Source organism: Leopardus geoffroyi, chromosome B1 (assembly GCF_018350155.1).
Source record: "Leopardus geoffroyi isolate Oge1 chromosome B1, O.geoffroyi_Oge1_pat1.0, whole genome shotgun sequence".
In the NCBI taxonomy this organism is placed as follows: domain Eukaryota; kingdom Metazoa; phylum Chordata; class Mammalia; order Carnivora; family Felidae; genus Leopardus; species Leopardus geoffroyi.
In genome coordinates, this window is record NC_059327.1 from 155531926 (window position 1) to 155551672 (window position 19747).

General features: G+C 34.7%; 1 protein-coding gene across 35 annotated transcripts in view; it reads right to left on the bottom strand.

Moving 5' to 3' along the window:
- ADGRL3 (adhesion G protein-coupled receptor L3) overlaps positions 1–19747 on the bottom strand; it is an 828850-nt gene that overhangs the window by 502842 nt on the left and 306261 nt on the right. For 34 of the 35 annotated variants that reach the window (XM_045473918.1, XM_045473914.1, XM_045473896.1 and 31 more), the window contains exon 4: positions 1760–1963. The exons of the other annotated variant lie outside the window; for it this stretch is intronic. In XM_045473918.1, the coding sequence (XP_045329874.1) occupies positions 1760–1963 (204 nt within the window). The remainder of the gene's footprint in view (positions 1–1759; positions 1964–19747) is intronic. 35 annotated transcript variants of the gene reach the window in all.

Genomic DNA, 19747 nt, shown 5'->3' on the forward strand with positions numbered 1-19747 from the left:
TCCAATTGAGACAATTTCAGGTTTGAAATGGTAATACAAAACAGCAGAAAAAAATGTTCTTAAAGAATATTTACTACACTTTCTTTCAATTTTTTTAACATACTTGAGTCAATTTTACACACTTTTGTAGAAGAAGCATAGACAATCATCCGTCACTAATCATCAACACCAAGGAAGAAATGTTCATCCGAATGGAAAGATTCTAGAACATTGATAGAATGATATAACTGAATGGACAGACCCACCGTGAGTGCCAAGTCATTTTTTCTATGTGGCTGTAGTAATTAAAGAGTTAGATTTAATTCTGACAAGTCTGTTAAATCTAAGATGAGTTTTTGATACATCTCTCTTGGTCCCTGAACCAAAAACAAAGTATTCTAACTCATTTTACCAGAGAATACTGTAACAGGGTTAAGAAGATAAGCTCAGCTAATACACTGGTATTTTACCTTCCTTTATCAGTAGTTTTGTATGAATATCCACTTGAAGAAATTAAGGGGTAGGAGAGGTGACACTGTTTTAGGAAAAGACTTGATATTCATGGTTCTACCAGTCCAATGCTTCCCAGCCTTTTTCATGTTGTACTACACAAAGAAAATTATAAATATAATATATATTATAAATATAATATGTGAAATATATGCATATTGTATTTAATAAATTTATCAATTTGTATAAATATCATAAATGAATAAATATTAACATATATGAATATGTACTACATATATAAAAATATATCACATATATTATATAAATATATATTACATATTATATTTATTATATTACCTGAAGGACATAAGAGGGATAAAAGTGACTGTATGGAGTTTATTTTTTATTTATTTATTTTTTTAAACGTTTATTTATTTTTGAGACAGAGAGAGACAGAGCATGAACGGGGGAGGGGCAGAGAGAGAGGGAGACACAGAATCTGAAACAGGCTCCAGGCTCTGAGCGGTCAGCACAGAGCCTGACGTGGGGCTCGAACTCACATACCGCGAGATCTTGACCTGAGCCGAAGTCGGATGCTCAACCGACTGAGCCACCCAGGCGCCCCAACTGTATGGAGTTTAGTGAGCCAAAAGAATTACACTGCCTAAGTATTACATACAGATAAGATAAAAAAGTATTGGGGGAAAGAATAGTATTGAATTTTGTGCAAATATTGTGTAATATTTCTCACTAGACCTTCAAAGGATGGATGTCATTCACTGCACTTGCCAGCTGCAAACACAGTGTTATAAAGTACTCTCAACATTTTTAATAAAATCAGGTAGCTTCTATAACCGTCACTTTTCTATCAGATTTTATGATTCAAATGACTATGTATAATCCCCAACCAAGATATTTTCATCATACTCTCCTCAAAATCTTGCTAGTTTCCATTGATGAGAATTTTTTTCTTCAGACAAGCAGATGATCAGAAATGTTAAAACTTATCTTTTACAACCATCACATTTTACAGTAGTTGAAATTGTCACTAAAAGTAATTTTAATTTCCTGTGATAATGCAAAGAGAGTTCAAACCCATTCAAAAATTTAAAGTCAAACATTTTGACGTAACGATGAGTCTCTAATGTCAAACAAGCATGCAGTGTTAAAAAACTGCTAGGAGACCACGAAGTCCATTAAATCAGCCACAGTGAGTGGATGCAGATAGTCAATAAATGAGAAGACACATTTGGGGCACCGCCTGGGGCCGAGCCCTGTAGGAGTCCCTGCCCAGCCACCCCCAGCCCCCTTTCCCCACCACTGGCCGCACCTTGGGCTGCACTCTGGGCTCCTTGGGCACCTGGACCACGAACTCCTCTGGTAGCTCCACGGGGCCCTTGTCCACGATGAGCAGTGGCACGCTCGGCTGCTGGCTGCTGAAGGAGATGTCTGGGTGGCAGAGCGCCTCCTGGGCTGCGCTCAGCATGTCGCAGTGGGGCAGCGAGGGCTGGATGTCGCTCACTGTGCTTGCCACCTGCGGGGACCGCAGGGCGCACCATCAGACTCCGCTCAGCTCAGGCTGGCTGCAAAGAAGCCCGGCTAGAGACTATTCCCAAGGCTGCTCTCTGCTGCGGGCCATAGTCCCTGGACTCCAGCCACCCCAGGACCCGCTCAGATAACCCTGGAGTTGGGGAGAACACATCCCCTGGTCCCTAGTGTGATATGGACTGTGCAGTTCTGTCCTAGCTAATCACGATCTTAAATAAGCCAAACACCTCATCCTAATCCCTGACAATGATTGGAAAATTAGACACAATTTTCAAGAGAAAGCTACTTGAGAAAATATACATTTTATATTTTATAGATTCACAGTGTTCTGCTGTAAATCTATAGGCACTAATATCTGCAAGTATAAATAAAAATGTTAGTGAACTGAGTACACGCAAAAAGCTTGATAAGATAATGGGTGTCAAAAGTTTCAGAGAGGTATTTATTTATTTTTTATTAATTTTGTTTTGTGTGTTGTGTTGTTACATTTACATGGACTGTTTTATATGTTTCAGATCATTTAATAGTTTTTGAAAGACTGTATTAAGATCTGTGATGAACATTAAGGTGAAAAGGAGATACAAACATTTTTGCCATTTAAATACACAGTGATTCTACTGACAGATGGTACATATTACATAAATGAATCAATATGGAAGACCAAGACAATAATGAAAAAATAAAATTGTAAACATAGGATTTTTTTAATAATTCACAAAACAGTAATACACTGTATGCTATGAAAAACAGAGCTATTTAAGTACAGGATTTTATTTTGCTGGTGAATTGGTACAGGAAATACACATTTTTCTACACTAATTCCAACTAGTGTGATAAACACGAATGATAATGAAAATGCCCCCACTAACAGAGAGGAAAAGAGTTTACAAGGAAAAAGATTTTGCTTGACACAATTATTTTTTAACAAACATGCATATTTAAAAACACATTAATAATGCTATATGGCTATCATTCAGCAGTCAGGAGAGAAAGTAGGAAATTCAATAATGCAAGAGAATTTTATAATCATCTTTCTAATCCTATAAATTTATAAAGTAGAACTATAATTTCTTGACATATAAAATTTGCAAATTAAGAATGAAATACATGTTCTCTCCCAAATCACAGGAACTATATGGCCCTTACAGAGAACAAAAATGATACTAAGAAATTTGTCAAACAATCCATCTATGATAAAAAAAAATAGTTCTGAATATCACTAGTCTTGAATATAACTAAGTTTACCATTGCCCTTTTATTTATTCTCATTATAATGGATAAGTACTAAAATATCTGGGCAAAAGGTAATCTCAATGCTATTTTGATAGATTGTGTAAATGAAAAAGGTGTCAAAGAAGGTAACAAGTTTCAAGACCAAAAAAGTTGTGAAAATCAAAATCTCTATCTCCTTTAATGTTTAATCCAATGATTACTGGATTAAAGATTAAAGATTATTTTCTGATCTTTTGACTTCTAATATTTTTTTTTTCAACGTTTATTTATTTTTGGGACAGAGAGAGACAGAGCATGAACGGGGGAGGGGCAGAGAGAGAGGGAGACACAGAATTGGAAACAGGCTCCAGGCTCTGAGCCATCAGCCCAGAGCCTGATGCGGGGCTCGATCTCCCGGACCGCGAGATCGTGACCTGGCTGAAGTCGGACGCTTAACCGACTGCGCCACCCAGGCGCCCCTGTTTTGACTTCTAAATATCCCACCCTCATTGCCCAAAATGTGACTAATTTTAAATTATTTTTTACGTGAATACATACAGGCATGTTTCCCCTAAATCTTTATAAACTGTATTATGGAAGGAAATGAGCAACAGATGATAAAGCTACATTTTCCTAAAAGCTTTGGTTATAATAGAGTTGAAAGATTTCGCCCTCAGGCAATTTAACATATAAGAACACTTGGAGTGATGGAGCATGCACTTATTTGTTCATTCAACAAATATTTATTAAGTTTGCATTATGTGCCAGGTCTTTTTCTAGGTGCTGGAAGATGCTGGTGAGCAAAACAGACCATGTACCTATTTTAATGAATCATCCATTCTGGTATACGAGAAAAAGAATATGCAAACAGATAAGCAATTTTTAAGTGCTATAAATATAAGTCATCTACAGAAAGTTTGAATAGGAAAATATGTAAAGGCTACTCTGCTTAGGGTTTTATGGAGGACTTATCTGTGGGAGTAAAGTTTAAACTGAGATCTCAGTGAGACTGGAATTTGCTAGTCACAACAAAATCAGGAGTAAAGAACATTCCAGACTATCACAATTCCTCAAGTTGGAACCACCACAGTCTATTCAAGGAATAACACAATGACCAACGAATCTATGTGCAGTGGGCTGGGAGAAGAATGGTTTGGAATGAGATCAGAGAGGTAAGCAACACCTAGATCATGAGCTCATACTGAATGAAGTCCCTGGGAAGGAAGAATAAGGCAGGATAGGGAAAAAGACTTGGCAATAGTGACCTCTACTCAACTAGAGATTATTTCAAAAAAGGTCAATCTCTACAGTAAGTAGAGAATAACACATGTTTAACATGCATAAAAGGTGAAACCATGATCAGCTGAAAAATATAATATGATCTGTATTAAAGGAAAGAATATACACTTAAACAAGAAAAAAGAACATTCTCAAACTCACTAGAAAGCAAAATCTAGGGACCTAGAAGGAACAGGTTTGTATTGGAGATTTAAATGATTTCATGGAGTGAGACTGAGGAATACAAAATATTGGAAAGTTAACTTGACTTTGTTAAGTTGAAGGAAATTAGACTCTGATTTGTTCTATGAAACTGGAGTATTTTATGTATCTGTAGATCTGACTCTCCTTTAACTTCATCATCTCTATAAAAGGAATCCAGCATCACCTATCAGTGTAGCAAAAGTGAAGTAGCTATTACACTGCCCACATGGTCAAGGTCTAACAGAACACAGCCAAAATCTGAACTTCTGTTTTAAAATATTGTATATGTTACTGTTAAAATATTGTATGACTTCTGGGGAAATATTTATTTGAGTTATAAATATAAATCTAATTTGTCTTTCTGAAGCTATTATAAAAATAAGTCTCTGAGATAAACATCAGAGTTTATAAGTCTGGTATTCCATTAGAAGCACGGGATCTGAAGTCTGGAAAGAATCATTCAAATCAAATGCTAGCTAATAATCCTTGGAGCATGCCTGTTTAAAAAACTCCCAAATTTCATGCGAAGAGGCAGTGATCAGAAGCTCGGTCTGTCCTTGGGGCACCCAATTCTACCTGAAACAATAAGTTCTTCCTCATGTCAAGAAAGGTGATATCTATACCCTGGCATTCTCCAACCACTTGTCTAAATTCTGCACCAATGGCTGTGCAAAACACATCAAGTTGTTCCTGGAAGGTACTTGTCTTCAAGCATATTTGAAGAGACCTTTACATTCTAAATGTCTCTTCTCTTCTCAAGATTACTAAGGGGGAAGATAATTTAGAAGCATACACGTACATCCCTCTCACCCTATTCCCCTCCAACCTCCATTTGAGACCACATTTGCAAACTCTGTTTATGTACACAAAGATGTCTCAAAGGTAATTTTGGTTTGGGGACAGGAGGTAATGATAAGGCCAATATATCTTGTTGTTCTTTCTTTCTAACCTTCTTCAGAAAGAGAGAGAAAGAGAGAGAGACAGACTTCATTTTATCCCCTTTAAAACTTGCATATCTGATTAAGACTTCATATTTTTAATTTTTTTAATGTTAATTTATTTTTGAGAGAGGGAGAGACAGAGCACAAGTAGGGGAGGAGCCGAGAGAGAGAGACTCAGAATCTGAAATAGGCTCCAGGCTCTGGGCTGACAGTCCAGAGCCTGACACAGGGCTTGAATCCATGAACCCCAAGATCATGACCCAAGCCAAAGTCAGACGCTTAACCAACTGAGCCACCCAGATATCCCAAGACTTCTTTTTTTTTAAAACAGAGAGATTCACTCATATTTTACAAATTTGAATTGCTTTAATCGTAGATAATGTTTAATATTTATAAGTAATATGAGTCATTGCCATATCCAAATTATCTACATAATCAATTCATACTCAGATTTTTTACTATGTAAACACTTTGATTTTGTTTTCCTAGGGGGCAGACATGAAATATGAAAATATTTCACAATGTACTGAAATGATCAAAATATTTCTCCCATGTTTATGTTAGTCTCCAAATATCAAAAGCCATCACAGCATCAAAGCTCCTGAATAACAGTTCAGGGTGAACCTAAGGCAAGTAGTAAAAAAAGGAAAAATAATGAGCATATCAGATGTTAAGTATATATGATGGCAGTACCAGAATTTTCATATCTGTGGAGCTCTAAATTGAAATAAATATAAAAAAATCATATTTTAATGAGATATACTTTGAGATCAATACTGACTTATAAATAATAAAAATACTAAATAAGAATTATTTCTAACCAATTTCAACTGTTTCTTGTTTTCTTGTTCTCCTTATATGAATAATTTTGTAATTTAGTCAATGATTCAGCTTCTACCCCCAAAACATCTATTGATCATAATAATGACCATGGGATGTAGACAAAACCATGAACTGTAATGCTAAGATATTTCTAAGGTGAGAGAAATGCTAACAACAAAACCCCACCAGAGCATATTTATCAGAGTTACTAGTGATTTCACTTTCATATACTAATGATTTTTCTCACAAGTTTTTTTGTCTTTGGGAGCAATATTTTACCATATTTTTAAAATAATTAGCTAATTATGAGCCTCGTAAGAATTTAACAGTACTATAATTACAACTATGACCCTAACCCACTGTTCAATTTTACCTTTCACTATTATCTCTAGGTTTACATAAACACAACATTGTTTTCTTCCTTAAATTAAACTTAAAAATTTTACTTGTTTTATAATATTCTAGCTCATTCTTCCATAAGTTGTTTATTTCTCATTTAAATCATAGTTCTACAAAATAAGGCAAATGCTCAGTAGGCTATTAAAATGTCATGGGAAGAAGCCTCCATGAGATGTTTAGGAAATTTTTGAGTTTCTCTTCTAACAACTATTTGAAATGTCACTGCATCATTAGATTGATGGCTCTGAATCTATTTTTTCATCTTATTACTGATACTACTACCTGTGACTCACTGGATGATTGTAAGTATTCATTGAGCTACTGTGTGCATAAGTGCTCAGCTAACTGCAAAGTGCTATGTAAATGCTAGAATTTATACTGAAATACTTATAACAAATGGTTGAGTGATAAGGAATGTCTAATCCAAATTCAGTGCAATATACATAATGAGGAGAGAGGGAGGGGTAGGGATGGAAGGGAGGGAGTGGAGAGAAAGAGAGGGAAAGAGAGAGAGAGGGAGAGACAGACAAACAGACTATTGCTTTCATTCTTTTTCTTGTCGGTAAAGGCATTTTTCCAATTCTGCTTCCTTATGCATACTGAAAGGCTCTACCTTTCCCTCAGCACCTTCATTTTGGCCATATAAGAATATTATTTCTTTCTTGATTTCTCCCTAAGGTGTATGTGACAGCTGCATAATTTCTTTATAGGCTGGGTAGTAATCTCTAACAATAGTCATAAAAGTTTCAATTCAAGCAACTGACAAGGAAGCCACCCGGTAGAAATTACAACATGGAAGTTCCAACACAGAGAAAAATCTGTTTCGGTTCCGGTTCTCATAAGAAAATGGTTCTGTAGTGATGAATTACCCACCTGTGTATGATGAAGCAACTTTCATAGTATACCTGGATATTACTCAATTTAACTCAATAGACTTCTCCAGACCGAAATGCTTCATGAAGTGCTGGTACGCCCTATGTGGGTCCTTTATTATTTTTCTCTACAACATAGCTTATTACAGTAAAATAAAATATATTCTGGCTAAACTGTCACTAGAAGACTGAACAATCATGATATAAAAGCTGGATGATATTCTGAAAATAGTGGGAGAGTCAAACACTTGATTATGAATAAAGCTAAATACAGTGGGGAAAACTGTGGTTCGTTCATTAGAACGGCCACCTAGATCGTAATACTGTGGTGTAAATACCTCAAGTATTGGTTAAAATGAGTAAGCACAGAGTAAAGTTTCTGGGGATATAAATTTATTTTAAAAATGCAGCTTCTGACATGAAGACATTATTTTCATTCAAATTGAATGTGTATTATATATCTTATTCATCAGAGTAGTAATAACCAATACACTTTCTTTTCTAACTAAAAATATCTGCTTTTTTGTAAACATAATACAAACGGATTTAAATTCATGGCACAAAAATAAAACTCTGGAATTTATAATTCAGAAAATACTGATTTTCTTTTAATTTCCTTGTGTCTACTTCCCTGTTAAAATATACTAAAACTTTAATGGTATGGAAGCGACGCTTTCCGAATGTTGTAAAGTCAATAATTTCCTTCCTTACAAATCTTTAAAACAATAGTAATGGGGCACTTTCCCTGAATCCGTGCCAATGATACTTGATGTGTGGGAAAAACCATTGAAGGCCACATGTATTTTGGGAATGCAAGCTGGTGCAGCCACTCTGGAAAACAGTATGGAGGTTCCTCAAAAAACTAAAAATAGAACTATGCTACAACCCAGCAATTGCACTACTAGGCATTTGTCCACAGGATACAGGTGTGCTGTTTCGAAAGGAAACATGCACCCCAATGTTTATAGCAGTGCTATCAACAATAGCCAAAGTATGGAAAGAGCCCAAATGTCTATATGTCTATCGATGGATGAATGGATAAAGAAGATGTGGTATATATATATATATATATACACACACAATGGAGTATTACTCAGCAATCAAAAAGAATGAAATCTTGCCATTTGCAATTACATGGATGTACCTGGGGGTATTATGCTAAGTGAAATTAGTCAGAGAAAGACAAAAATCATATGACTTCACTCGTATGAGGACTTTAAGAGACAAAACAGATGAACATAAGGGAAGGGAAACAAAAATAATATAAAAACAGGGAGGGGGACAAAACAGAAGAGACTCATAAATATGGAGAACAAACTGAGGGTTACTGGAGGGGTTGTGGGAGGGGGGATGGGCTAAATGGGTAAGGGGCACTAAGGAATCTACTCCTGAAATCATTGTTGCACTATATGCTAACCAATTTGGATGTAAGTTAAAAAAATTAAATTAAAAATGAAAAAAAACATATATTTTGACAGAAATCTATCTTGTTAGTGATTTCTTCCTATCTTAAGTTAATCATAACTGGTATCTCTGAAGATGGTTGAGAAGAATGAAAAATTTTTATCTATGTTTTTTTTTTTTGGTCCTAAGAGGTTTTTACCCCCACCATCCCTCCTCAACACACACACAAAATGAACGTCTAAATGCTGGTTAACAAGAAAGCAGATACATTAACAGGCTAGCATGTTAAAATGATCTATTTTATTATGCTGGTTGTATTTACATAGAATATGATTATTATTGGACACCTATGCTTAAAAATTGACACAGTGGTTTTTATCTCAGTGCAGAGGCATGACATCCAACCTGTGTCCTAACAATAGCTTGTAAACTATAAAACATGTAGGCTATCACAGCTATTGCCACTGTCCTGAGCTATTGTGACTAATCTGAAAGGCTCCCTTTTAGCCCAATGTGCAGCATTCCCCAGAGGGATAGCATCATACTAGCCTGCTGCTTTGAATTTTATGTATTATCTGTCTTCATTATTAAATCATGTGCCCTTAAAGTTTGCATGGTTTCACCAACTTCACTATCAAAAGGGAAAAGAAAGGGTCGTTGCAAAATAGTTGCCACCATTGTTGATTTGTCACAAGAGCTACAGAAAAGAATAGTCCTGATCTAATTCAGGTTGTGTCTATGATTACTGCTTTCATGGTACCTCCAACAGATTGGTGAGAAGCGGTAATAGGTAAAAGCCAACTGTTCATTCTCTTTATGAATATATAAGGCTTGTTTTTTTTTTTTTTTTGAGGGGGGGTTGTCTACATATCTACATGATCTAATCGTATCTGCATTTTGTTCCTCACGTCATCTGTTATCCTCTAATGCAACAACAATGTTTCAAAGTCATCTGGGTAGAGGGGAGAAAAAATTCAATCACTGTAAAATGCTATTTTGGTTTTACATATTATTTTTACCTTTGCATTTAATCAAGATAATAATTTCTCTGATTTAGCTCATTGTACTTATCCCCCTTAACATTAAACTAATAATACCAAAGTCGGAGTATATCTGTCACTCACTATTCAATTTCTTTCAACCTTGGATGAATAGTGAAGACAGGACATTTTTTTGGGGTTTATAGTCTAATTAAAAGCAACAGGCTTGCACTCTGAATAGCTTTTCAACACTCTTTAACATTTTTTTAAATGCTGATCTAAGCTTAAGATGTTCATTAGTAACTCATTAAAGACTTAGTTACAGTCCAGTGGATGAGTCCTGAATATAAAGATAGAATGTGTATACAAATGTGTAGGCTCATAATTAGAGAAACTGTCACATTTGGGGATTAAAAATACACAATGCAGTCTTTGAAAAACACTATGGAAAGTAAGTGACCCCAAGATGGTGTTGGATTTTAAATTTTGCTTACTATCCAGGTCATTTGTTTTTTTAAATTCTAATTCCAAAAGGTATGTTTTAATGACCACATTCTCCCAGGATTAAATGTGTGAGGCTTTGTGTTAGGGCCTTTCTATACATTATTTTACTTGATCCTCATACTATAACAAAGTAGGCCTAATTATCCCTTTGACAAATAAGGAAACTGTGAATCACATTAGTTAAGGTCACATACCTTGGAAGTCACAGAATTGCAATTAGACTCTAAGTTTTGAAATCTTTCTTTTCATTCAATAGGGGCATGCAAATTAGGATTCTAAAAGCAGCTTAGATTGGACAATATTGTAAACTTCAGTTTCTGGCTTCACATAAATATTACTTCTAAATATGTTGACATCTTCCTCCATTCATGATCCCTTAAAACTGCAGGAGCTATTCTATAGCAACCTTTATAAATCATGCATTATCTTTATTTAGCTTTCTCCTCATCTTTTCTTCTCAAATAGAAATATTTCAGATAAGCCTAGTATGCTGAAATAGTGCAAATTTGTTAGGATTGTTGCCATATAAAATCTCAGGTTTTCTTCTGATTCTCATCTTTGTTTGTTTAACGCTCCAGTGTGAGTAGGTCCAGGAGGTGCCAAGCTGGCTCAGTTGGTAAAGCATCTGACTCTTGATCTCGGGGTCATGAGTTTGACCCCACAATGGGTGTGGAGATTACTTTAAAAAAATAAATCTTTAAAAAAAATAAAGCTGTGATGTGAGTGGCTCCAAAAGTCACTATTATACAATATGCAGATTTGATAGAATAATGAATTGCATAACTTTCTTGAGATTAAGAAGCATCCAGTAGTTTGCAGAACATATTAGAGAAAAAGTATCTATGGAAATGAAATGAAAGATTCAATATTTACAGTATTATTTGAGTGAAAATACAAAAAATATATAAATAAGAGGATTTCCAAAATATGGAAAGACTAGAATTCAAACTAGACCAAAAACAGAAACACTTTTGGTCACCAGGATTAAAGGTTAATGTTCTTTATCATGTTCTTAGGCAAGAGTAATTGGATACTACCAGAAGAATCCAATTAATTACCTTGATGTTTTGTATAGAAGTCACTGCTACATAATTCACATATTAATGAGTGAAATTTCAATCACTGTCAACTACTAGTTTTTGTCATAATAAAAATCTGAATTAATGCATTATTTCTAGAAATTAAATATGTAAGTAAAAGGGAGGAGGCATGAGGCTAGAGAAACGGTGTATGATTTCCTACTGAATATAAAATGGATGAGATTTAAGTGGGTAAATCCAGGCAAAAAGCTTCTCTTAGACTATGCAGTCAAAAGAACTCTTAAATCTAAATATATTCTAACAATATTCTCTGTTCTTTTCTAATAAAATGTATTTCTATAAAGAACACTCAGAACTTCATAATAAAAAATCATTAAGAAATGATTGAATATTTCTCCAGGTCAGATATACACACAACCAAAGAGCACATGAATAGAAGCTCAACATCATTATGCACTAAAGATATGCAAATCAAAACTACAATGAGACACAATTTCATCTTCACTAGGATGACTAAAGTAAAGACGACAGCCGATAATAGCAAGTGTGGTGACGATGTGGTAAAATGAGACGCTTCATATTGTTTGGATTGTGTAATTGTGAAATCACTCTGGAAAACAGTTTAGCAGTATTCAGAATGCTATTATGTGACTCAGCAATTTCACTCCTACATGTACCCAAGAGAAGTAAAAACAGGTCCGTGCAAAAACTCGTGCAGGAATTTTCATAACAGAATTATGCAGAATAGCCAAAAAGTAGGAATCATCCACATTTCTATTAACTGATAAATATGATGTAGTACGTTGCCACAAAGGAATATTATTTGGCAATGAAAAAGAATCAATTACTGATACATGCTATGATAAGCATAAATTTTTAAAATGCTATGTTAAGTGAAATAATCAAGTCACAAAAGATCAAAAATGATACAATTCTACCTATACAAGAAGTCCAGAATAGGCAAATCTGTAGAAATATAAAGTAGATTAGTGGTTTCCAGGGACTGGGAAAGGGGAAACCAGGTGTGACCACTAATGGGTATGGGGTTTCTTTCTGAAGGACTGATAATGTTTTAAAATTGACCGTGTTGATGGCTGCACACCTATGCATACAATAAAATCCTCTGAACCACATACTTTACATGGGTGAGTTTTATGATATATTAAATGTATCAGTAAAGCTGTAAAAATATCCCTCCATTTATACATTTAAAAACTGTATTAGTGCATTAGATCCACTTTTCTTTGTTAAAGCTACATGGTATCTTTTATACATAGCTTCCTTTATCTCAAGAGGACTACACCTTTCAGACCCCTTTATAGGTGTAGCTATGGAGTTTTATTTAATGGAAATGGATGCAGAAGTAATGTGCACTACTTCCAAGCATATCCATAAAAATTTTCGATTAGAATCTCCACAGTGCTCCTTGCTCCTCCCTGCAGACCGGAAAGGCAATGACCCTCAGAATGACTTTGGAAGCTTCACGATATTAGACCGGTTCTATGTATAACTGTGAGAGCAGAAGAATGACATCTATTACCATTTCCCACCATATACACATGCCCTGATCAGAAACACTTACCTGCTTTGGAATGTTTGGTGAACAAGGAAACATTCTCTGGAAACCTTTATTAATTTAGGAATCTGCTGTGACTGCAGCCTACTTTATACTATTTAATACGGTGTTCAACGTTTATTTATTTTTGGGACAGAGAGAGACAGAGCATGAACGGGGGAGGGGCAGAGAGAGAGGGAGACACAGAATCGGAAACAGGCTCCAGGCTCCGAGCCATCAGCCCAGAGCCTGACGTGGGGCTCGAACTCACGGACCGCGAGATCCTGACCTGGCTGAAGTCGGACACTTAACCGACTGCGCCACCCAGGCGCCCCTTAATACGGTGTTCAAAAAAGGAGATTAAAGTAGATAACTCAAAGAGGACTTTCTCCAGAAATTTCATAATATATACTTTGAAACACACACACACACACACACACACACACACACACACACACACAATTGGTTTGATCCCTATTTTAGTACTAGACAATTGATTTTCTGAGGAGTCCTTCATACCACATTGCCACACAGACATATAAACTGCAGTGCTATTTTATGGATCTCATTTTTACAGTTGATCACTTTGCCTAATTTTGAGATTTTTATCTTTCATTACTGTATTTGTACAATACATATTTTTATGATCACTTGGGCAAGCGCCTTATTATTCTTTTTCATTTTTACTAGTTTTCTTATTTAATATTCAATGTAGGTTTTAGAATAATTCTGTTGAATTTCTACATAGAAAAGCTCATATTGGTACTTTGAATATAGTAGTGCAAAAATCTATACAAAATAATTTGGCAATATTCGTTACTGTTGTTGTACTCAGTCTTTTCATTCAGGAACATAGTATGTTGCATGTTCTCTTTAAATATATTTTTAAAATTTTTTAAACATTTATTTATATTTTGAGAGAGAGACAGAGTGTGAGTGGGGGAGGGGCAGAGAGAGAGAGAGGGAGAGACAGAATCTGAAGCAGCCTCCAGGCTCTGAGCTGTCAGCACAGGCCTGACGTGGGGCTCGAATCCATAAACTGTGAGATCATGACCTGAGCTGACGTTGAACGCTGAACCGACTGAGCCAACCAGGTGCCCCTACATGTTCTCTTTTATAACTCCCAGTAAAGTTTTAGACATTTCCTCTCATAAGTTCTATGTATTTCCTCCTATGATATTTCCTAAGTAAGTCATACATTTCATTGCTGTTTTGACTCAAATCATTTATGAATATGAGAATCATATATCTGAACTATAAATGTTCTCATTATTCTGAGAAAGTTTTTCTTTTTAGAATTTTCTGAATACATCATCATACCCGGCAAATAATCTTAACATTTGAATGTTTATTCTCATTTGTATTGTTCATTATTACAGTAGCCAAAACTTGTGGAATTGTTCTAAACAACTGCATTAATAACAAGCAAGGTTGCATTGATAATTTATTAACATTGACTTAAGATAGTTATTAATGAACCTAAAAAGAAGTCTTTTTTTTTTCACTCTCTATTTCTCAGGAGATTTTCTTCTAGGGATACAAAGATATAGTCAAATTTTATGTACAGGTGTGTTCCTTTATAGTGCTATTTATAATGGCAATATGTCAATGACCTTCACTTTTGAGCTATCAGTAAATGGTTAGGTAACTGATGGCTCCTACATATGATATATATATATTTTTTAATTTAAATACAATACAGAAATATCTACATTTTAAGGTTAAATCAAAATGAAAGACAAATTTCATTTATAACATTCCAATTTTAAAAAATATATACACATACACGACTACACGGGAAATCTAATAAACATTAATATTTATTATATCATTGGGTCATGGAATTATTGGAATTTTGCTTTCTGAGTTAAATTTGTATGAGGAGAGTTACTTTGACAATAAAGTAGGTGACACTGGCAATGACAAACAAAGAGATATATGAGACTATGTGCTTGTACTTTACCAGTAAGCTATAACCTTGACTTCAGGGCATTCAAATCACCACAAACTATAGTGTGTATAGATGAAATAAACACCTAAAGCTTAACAAATGTCATTGTGAGAGCCTATTTTATACAAAGATTCATATCTATTACTTCTGTAAATACAACTATCAAATTTTTCTGGCAAATCCTTAACTACCCTAGCTTATTTGGTCAAATGTTTCATTTCAGATAGATTTTTTTTTTAATAGGAAGACAATTTTCTATATTGAAAGGACCTAATTCCTGCTATGATAACAATATAGGGCAAGTATAGAAATAAAACAAAATGTAATTATTAACAAAATGTAAGTTACTTGTTTTCAATTTATCAGTTAAAAACTCAAAAACAGGGGGGCCTGCCTGGGTGGCTCAGTTGGTTGAGCATCCGACTTCGGCTCAGGTCATGATCTCACGGTTCGTGGGTTCGAGCCCCGTGTCGGGCTCTGTGCTGACAGCTCAGAGCCTGGAGCCTGTTTCAGATTCTGTGTCTCCCTCTCTCTCTGCCCCTCCCCCACTTGCACTCTTGTCTCTCTCTGTCTCAAAAATAAATAAACATTTAAAAAAAAAACTCAAAAACAAGTAGAGAATGAATGAGCCCTATTTTTCAACAAGGTCTTATTCTAAATTGCCAAATTAAAATAGATCATAATACAATATATTGTCTCTTATTTACATAACAAATCAATGAGACTCTTTCAACTACTGAATTTCAATTTTTTGAGTGGTCATTAAAGAACCATTTAGCAATCAGAATGGAGGCAGTAAATGCATGAAATATGTATTATAGCTACTTACATGAAATTATACATGTGAAAACACTTATTCTTACATTGAGAATGAAAGTAGTTAGCAATGCAAACAAGAGGAAAATAAGTAGATATTTATAAGTTATGTAATCCAATTGTTTTTTAATTCACTCTACACCAAGGGTACAACTACCCTATTGCAGTCCTGGTCAACCCCAAGGCCAAGAAATATAAAAAATAAGATATGATCCTAACCACCCCCAAATAGTCTGACCTAAAATCTGAAGATAGGAAAATGCTATTTCGCTCTCACAGTAAATACATGTTACTCATAGAGTATCAGTACCATATAATTCACATATAACACATTTTGCAAGTGCAAAGGCAAAAGTTCTTTTCCAATAACTAACCTGCATACCGAGTAGGTAGGGAAGGTTTCTGAACACGTTCTTATAAAAGAAAGCTATCATCTATGTGTATTTGTGATTTATATTGTGATATTAGAGATTGCAGTTAACTTACAAAATATATATTTTGAAATTCAGTACCAAGTGGGTAATGCAGATGGTGTTGGATGTGTTCCACAGTAGCCTCATATATCATGACCATGACAAAGACTTTTTTTCTGTATAACATACTTGACCATAAACATAGTGGCATTACTGGGAGTATTACAAATTACCTAGGCTGGCAAACATTATAAACATTCCAAGGATGATTAATTTCTAAAAATAACAAAGTTAAGCAGAGCTTAGAAGTCAAGCTGACTTTTTCACAATCAATAAAATATGACTTCATAAAGAGAATTATATGGCAAGATGCTATGCAGTGAAATGTATTTTTATATTTTCTCAAGCTTCATATTTTATTAGAAGTTAAGAAATGTGCATATTATTTTAAATCACTGACACATTAAACAGTATTATAACTGTAAAAATCAGATTAATAATAAAATGCAAATTACATAAAAATATAGTACTAAATATATATGGGTATGATCAACAGTTTTGCTCTTAATAGCTGATTATTATAATTAATTCCTTGAACATAATAAAAAACAGCCTATAAAGTCCACAAATATATAAATACACATGCAACTTTAAAAAATAGACTGTCAGAAAAAATATGCATATGGTGGTTAGAGAAGGATTTTTTTAAGCCTCATTTTGCATGCAGAGGTACCATAAATATATTGTTCCCCTTTACCCACAGGAAGTTCCAATTATCCTGTTTTCTATCTTTTCAATTGTGATGCAGTTTATAAGTACAATTTAATCAAGAGGAGATACAGTTAAAATATCTGAGCACCCCAACCACCTTCTCAATCCATTGTGGCTTGGGTACCAGATCTCTTAGCCCATGTATCACACTGGACATTTACTGCCAATCATAATAAGCCCTACTGCCCAGGTTATTATCAGATTATTGTTCTCCAATTCCCTTCTTGTCCCTTGCTCCCAACCACATCAATAGAACAACAACAACAACAACAAAAATCCTTTATCTTCATGCTACACTACATTAGTTAACAGCAAAAAACTGGCCATCTGCTTTAGTGGTTTCTTTTTACTTCTGCCAGGTCTCACTGCATTATAGATAAGGGTTTATGGCTGTACGGGAAAGGGGCACAGTCATGGAAAACAGAAAAAAAGAGAAATACAGAGGTACACAGAGACAAAAAATATGAACAGATAAACACAGAACCAGAGACATTTCCTACCTTAAAAATTGTGTATATATACATATACAGTGTGGATGTACTGATTAATTTTGTTTTCCTATATCAAACACTGGCCAGACTTTCTAGGATAACATGGAGATTATTCAACTAACGTAAACACTTTTCAGATTTATTCTATAGCTTACTTTCTAATTTTACCCATGTGGAAATCAGGCACAAAATGCACCACCAACAATTATATATTACCAGTTATGTAGTACCACCACTGCAACTATATACAATCATATACTATAATACGTTATTATATATAGACAATTATATACTAAACCTTCATGCATACCAGGTTGAGAATTTGTTTAGAAACTAGTACTGAGAATATACTGGAAAAACTTAAATGGAGAGGTTCAAGTACCAAAAAAAAGCGTATTTCAATTCTCACAGTAAGATGAAGATAATTTGGAATTCTTATCTAATTCTCAGAGTGTTAGCTCCATTTCAAGGTAGTTAGGAATAGAACAATATAAGAAAGATTTACCAAAGCCAAGTACTACATTAGAAGCTATACATAGATATTATTCTATTTTCTAAAATAACTCTGAGGGAATAAATGTTCAAGCTTGCAAATAAAAAGCAGGCTTACAAATTTTTAAGTTGCTGTTAGCTCCTTGAGGGAAGAATTAAAATTTTTTGTTTACTACCATATTTTTAGTAGCTAGCCCAGTTTTCTGGCTCACATTGGGTGATAATGGATATTTGTCAACAAGTTTACCAAGTAACACGGTTACAGAACTAGTAGCTGGCAGAGCTGAAATTTCATCACAGGTCTGTAAGACTTCCAAAGCCCCATCTGCCTGTGCCCAGAACATGGAAGAGGCAGGGGATCTGCATGTCTGCCTCACCTCCTCCCAAATGATCAGAAGAATTGAGATGGTTTGCTCTGCAGGGAAGAAAGGCCTTCACAGTAATTGATTAACTACTGGCAGTAAGGCCAGAGCTCAAGAAGCCAGGTCCTTCATTTTAAATCCCATCTAGGTCTCATAATAGTTGTATAACTTCAGTCAAGTTCCTTTACCATTCAGTATGTCAATGTTTTTACTGTAAAAAAACGATAATGATAATACAGTAAAACCTTGGATTGTGAATGACTTGTTCTGTGAGTGTTCTGCAAGATGAGCAAACATTTCTAATAAATTTTAACTTGAAAAAAGAATGATATCTTGCAATATGAGTAGCACATGACATCTCATGTCACATGATCACAACTGAGCCAATGGTTCTTGAAATTCGTTTTGATATACGAGTACTTTGGATTACAAGCAAGTTTCCAGAATGAGTTATGCTTGCAAACCAAGGTTTTATTGTAATAGTAAATATATTAAACCCATGAGAATGTTGTGAGGATTAATTGTATCAATATATCTAAAGTTCATGGCTATGAAATCAGTAGCCATCTTTATTATTTGCTCTGGAGAAAAAAGCAATTCAGGTCATACCCAGATAACTTAATTCTCTATGGTCAGGAGTAGCAAATGAAGCTGGACATCTCAACAGCAGTAGGCAAAGAGATGCTACCAGGGGATGTTTCGGAAACAAGAGTATGTCCTTCTGTAACTGTGACATCATTTTAACTCAGCTGTCTAAATTTCCAAGTTATGTGGTATTCCTTTAAGACAGGATTGGTAGGGATTCTAAAAAGAAAAAAAAGTCTATCGTCTAATATCAACACTGATCAAAGGTACATGCATTCCTGTATTTATAAGCAATCTGGGTTCCAAAAGGCTGTTCATATGAAGAAGCCCTTTATTTACAAGTCAGAAATGGCATCACAAAAGCAGTGGAGAAGGCCTTCTATAGAAGATAGACAAAACTGGCTTGCATTTTTTCAGGTGTGAAGTTTTAAAATTCCTATTCAAGGTAATAAGGATAAAGTTTATAAATAGAAAGCTTCTATATTATGTAGCATAATATGGCTCAAAGTCAAGATAATATAAAGTAGTTCACATGCAGCGGAAAGGATTACTTCAGTTTTAGCCCAACATATTTTATATACCAGGTCAATTTTCTATTTGCTCTATTAGGAGTTTTTAAATACTTTTCAGAGTTACTCAGAGAGAGGAAGAGTGTGTAAATGGGTGTGTGTGTGTGGT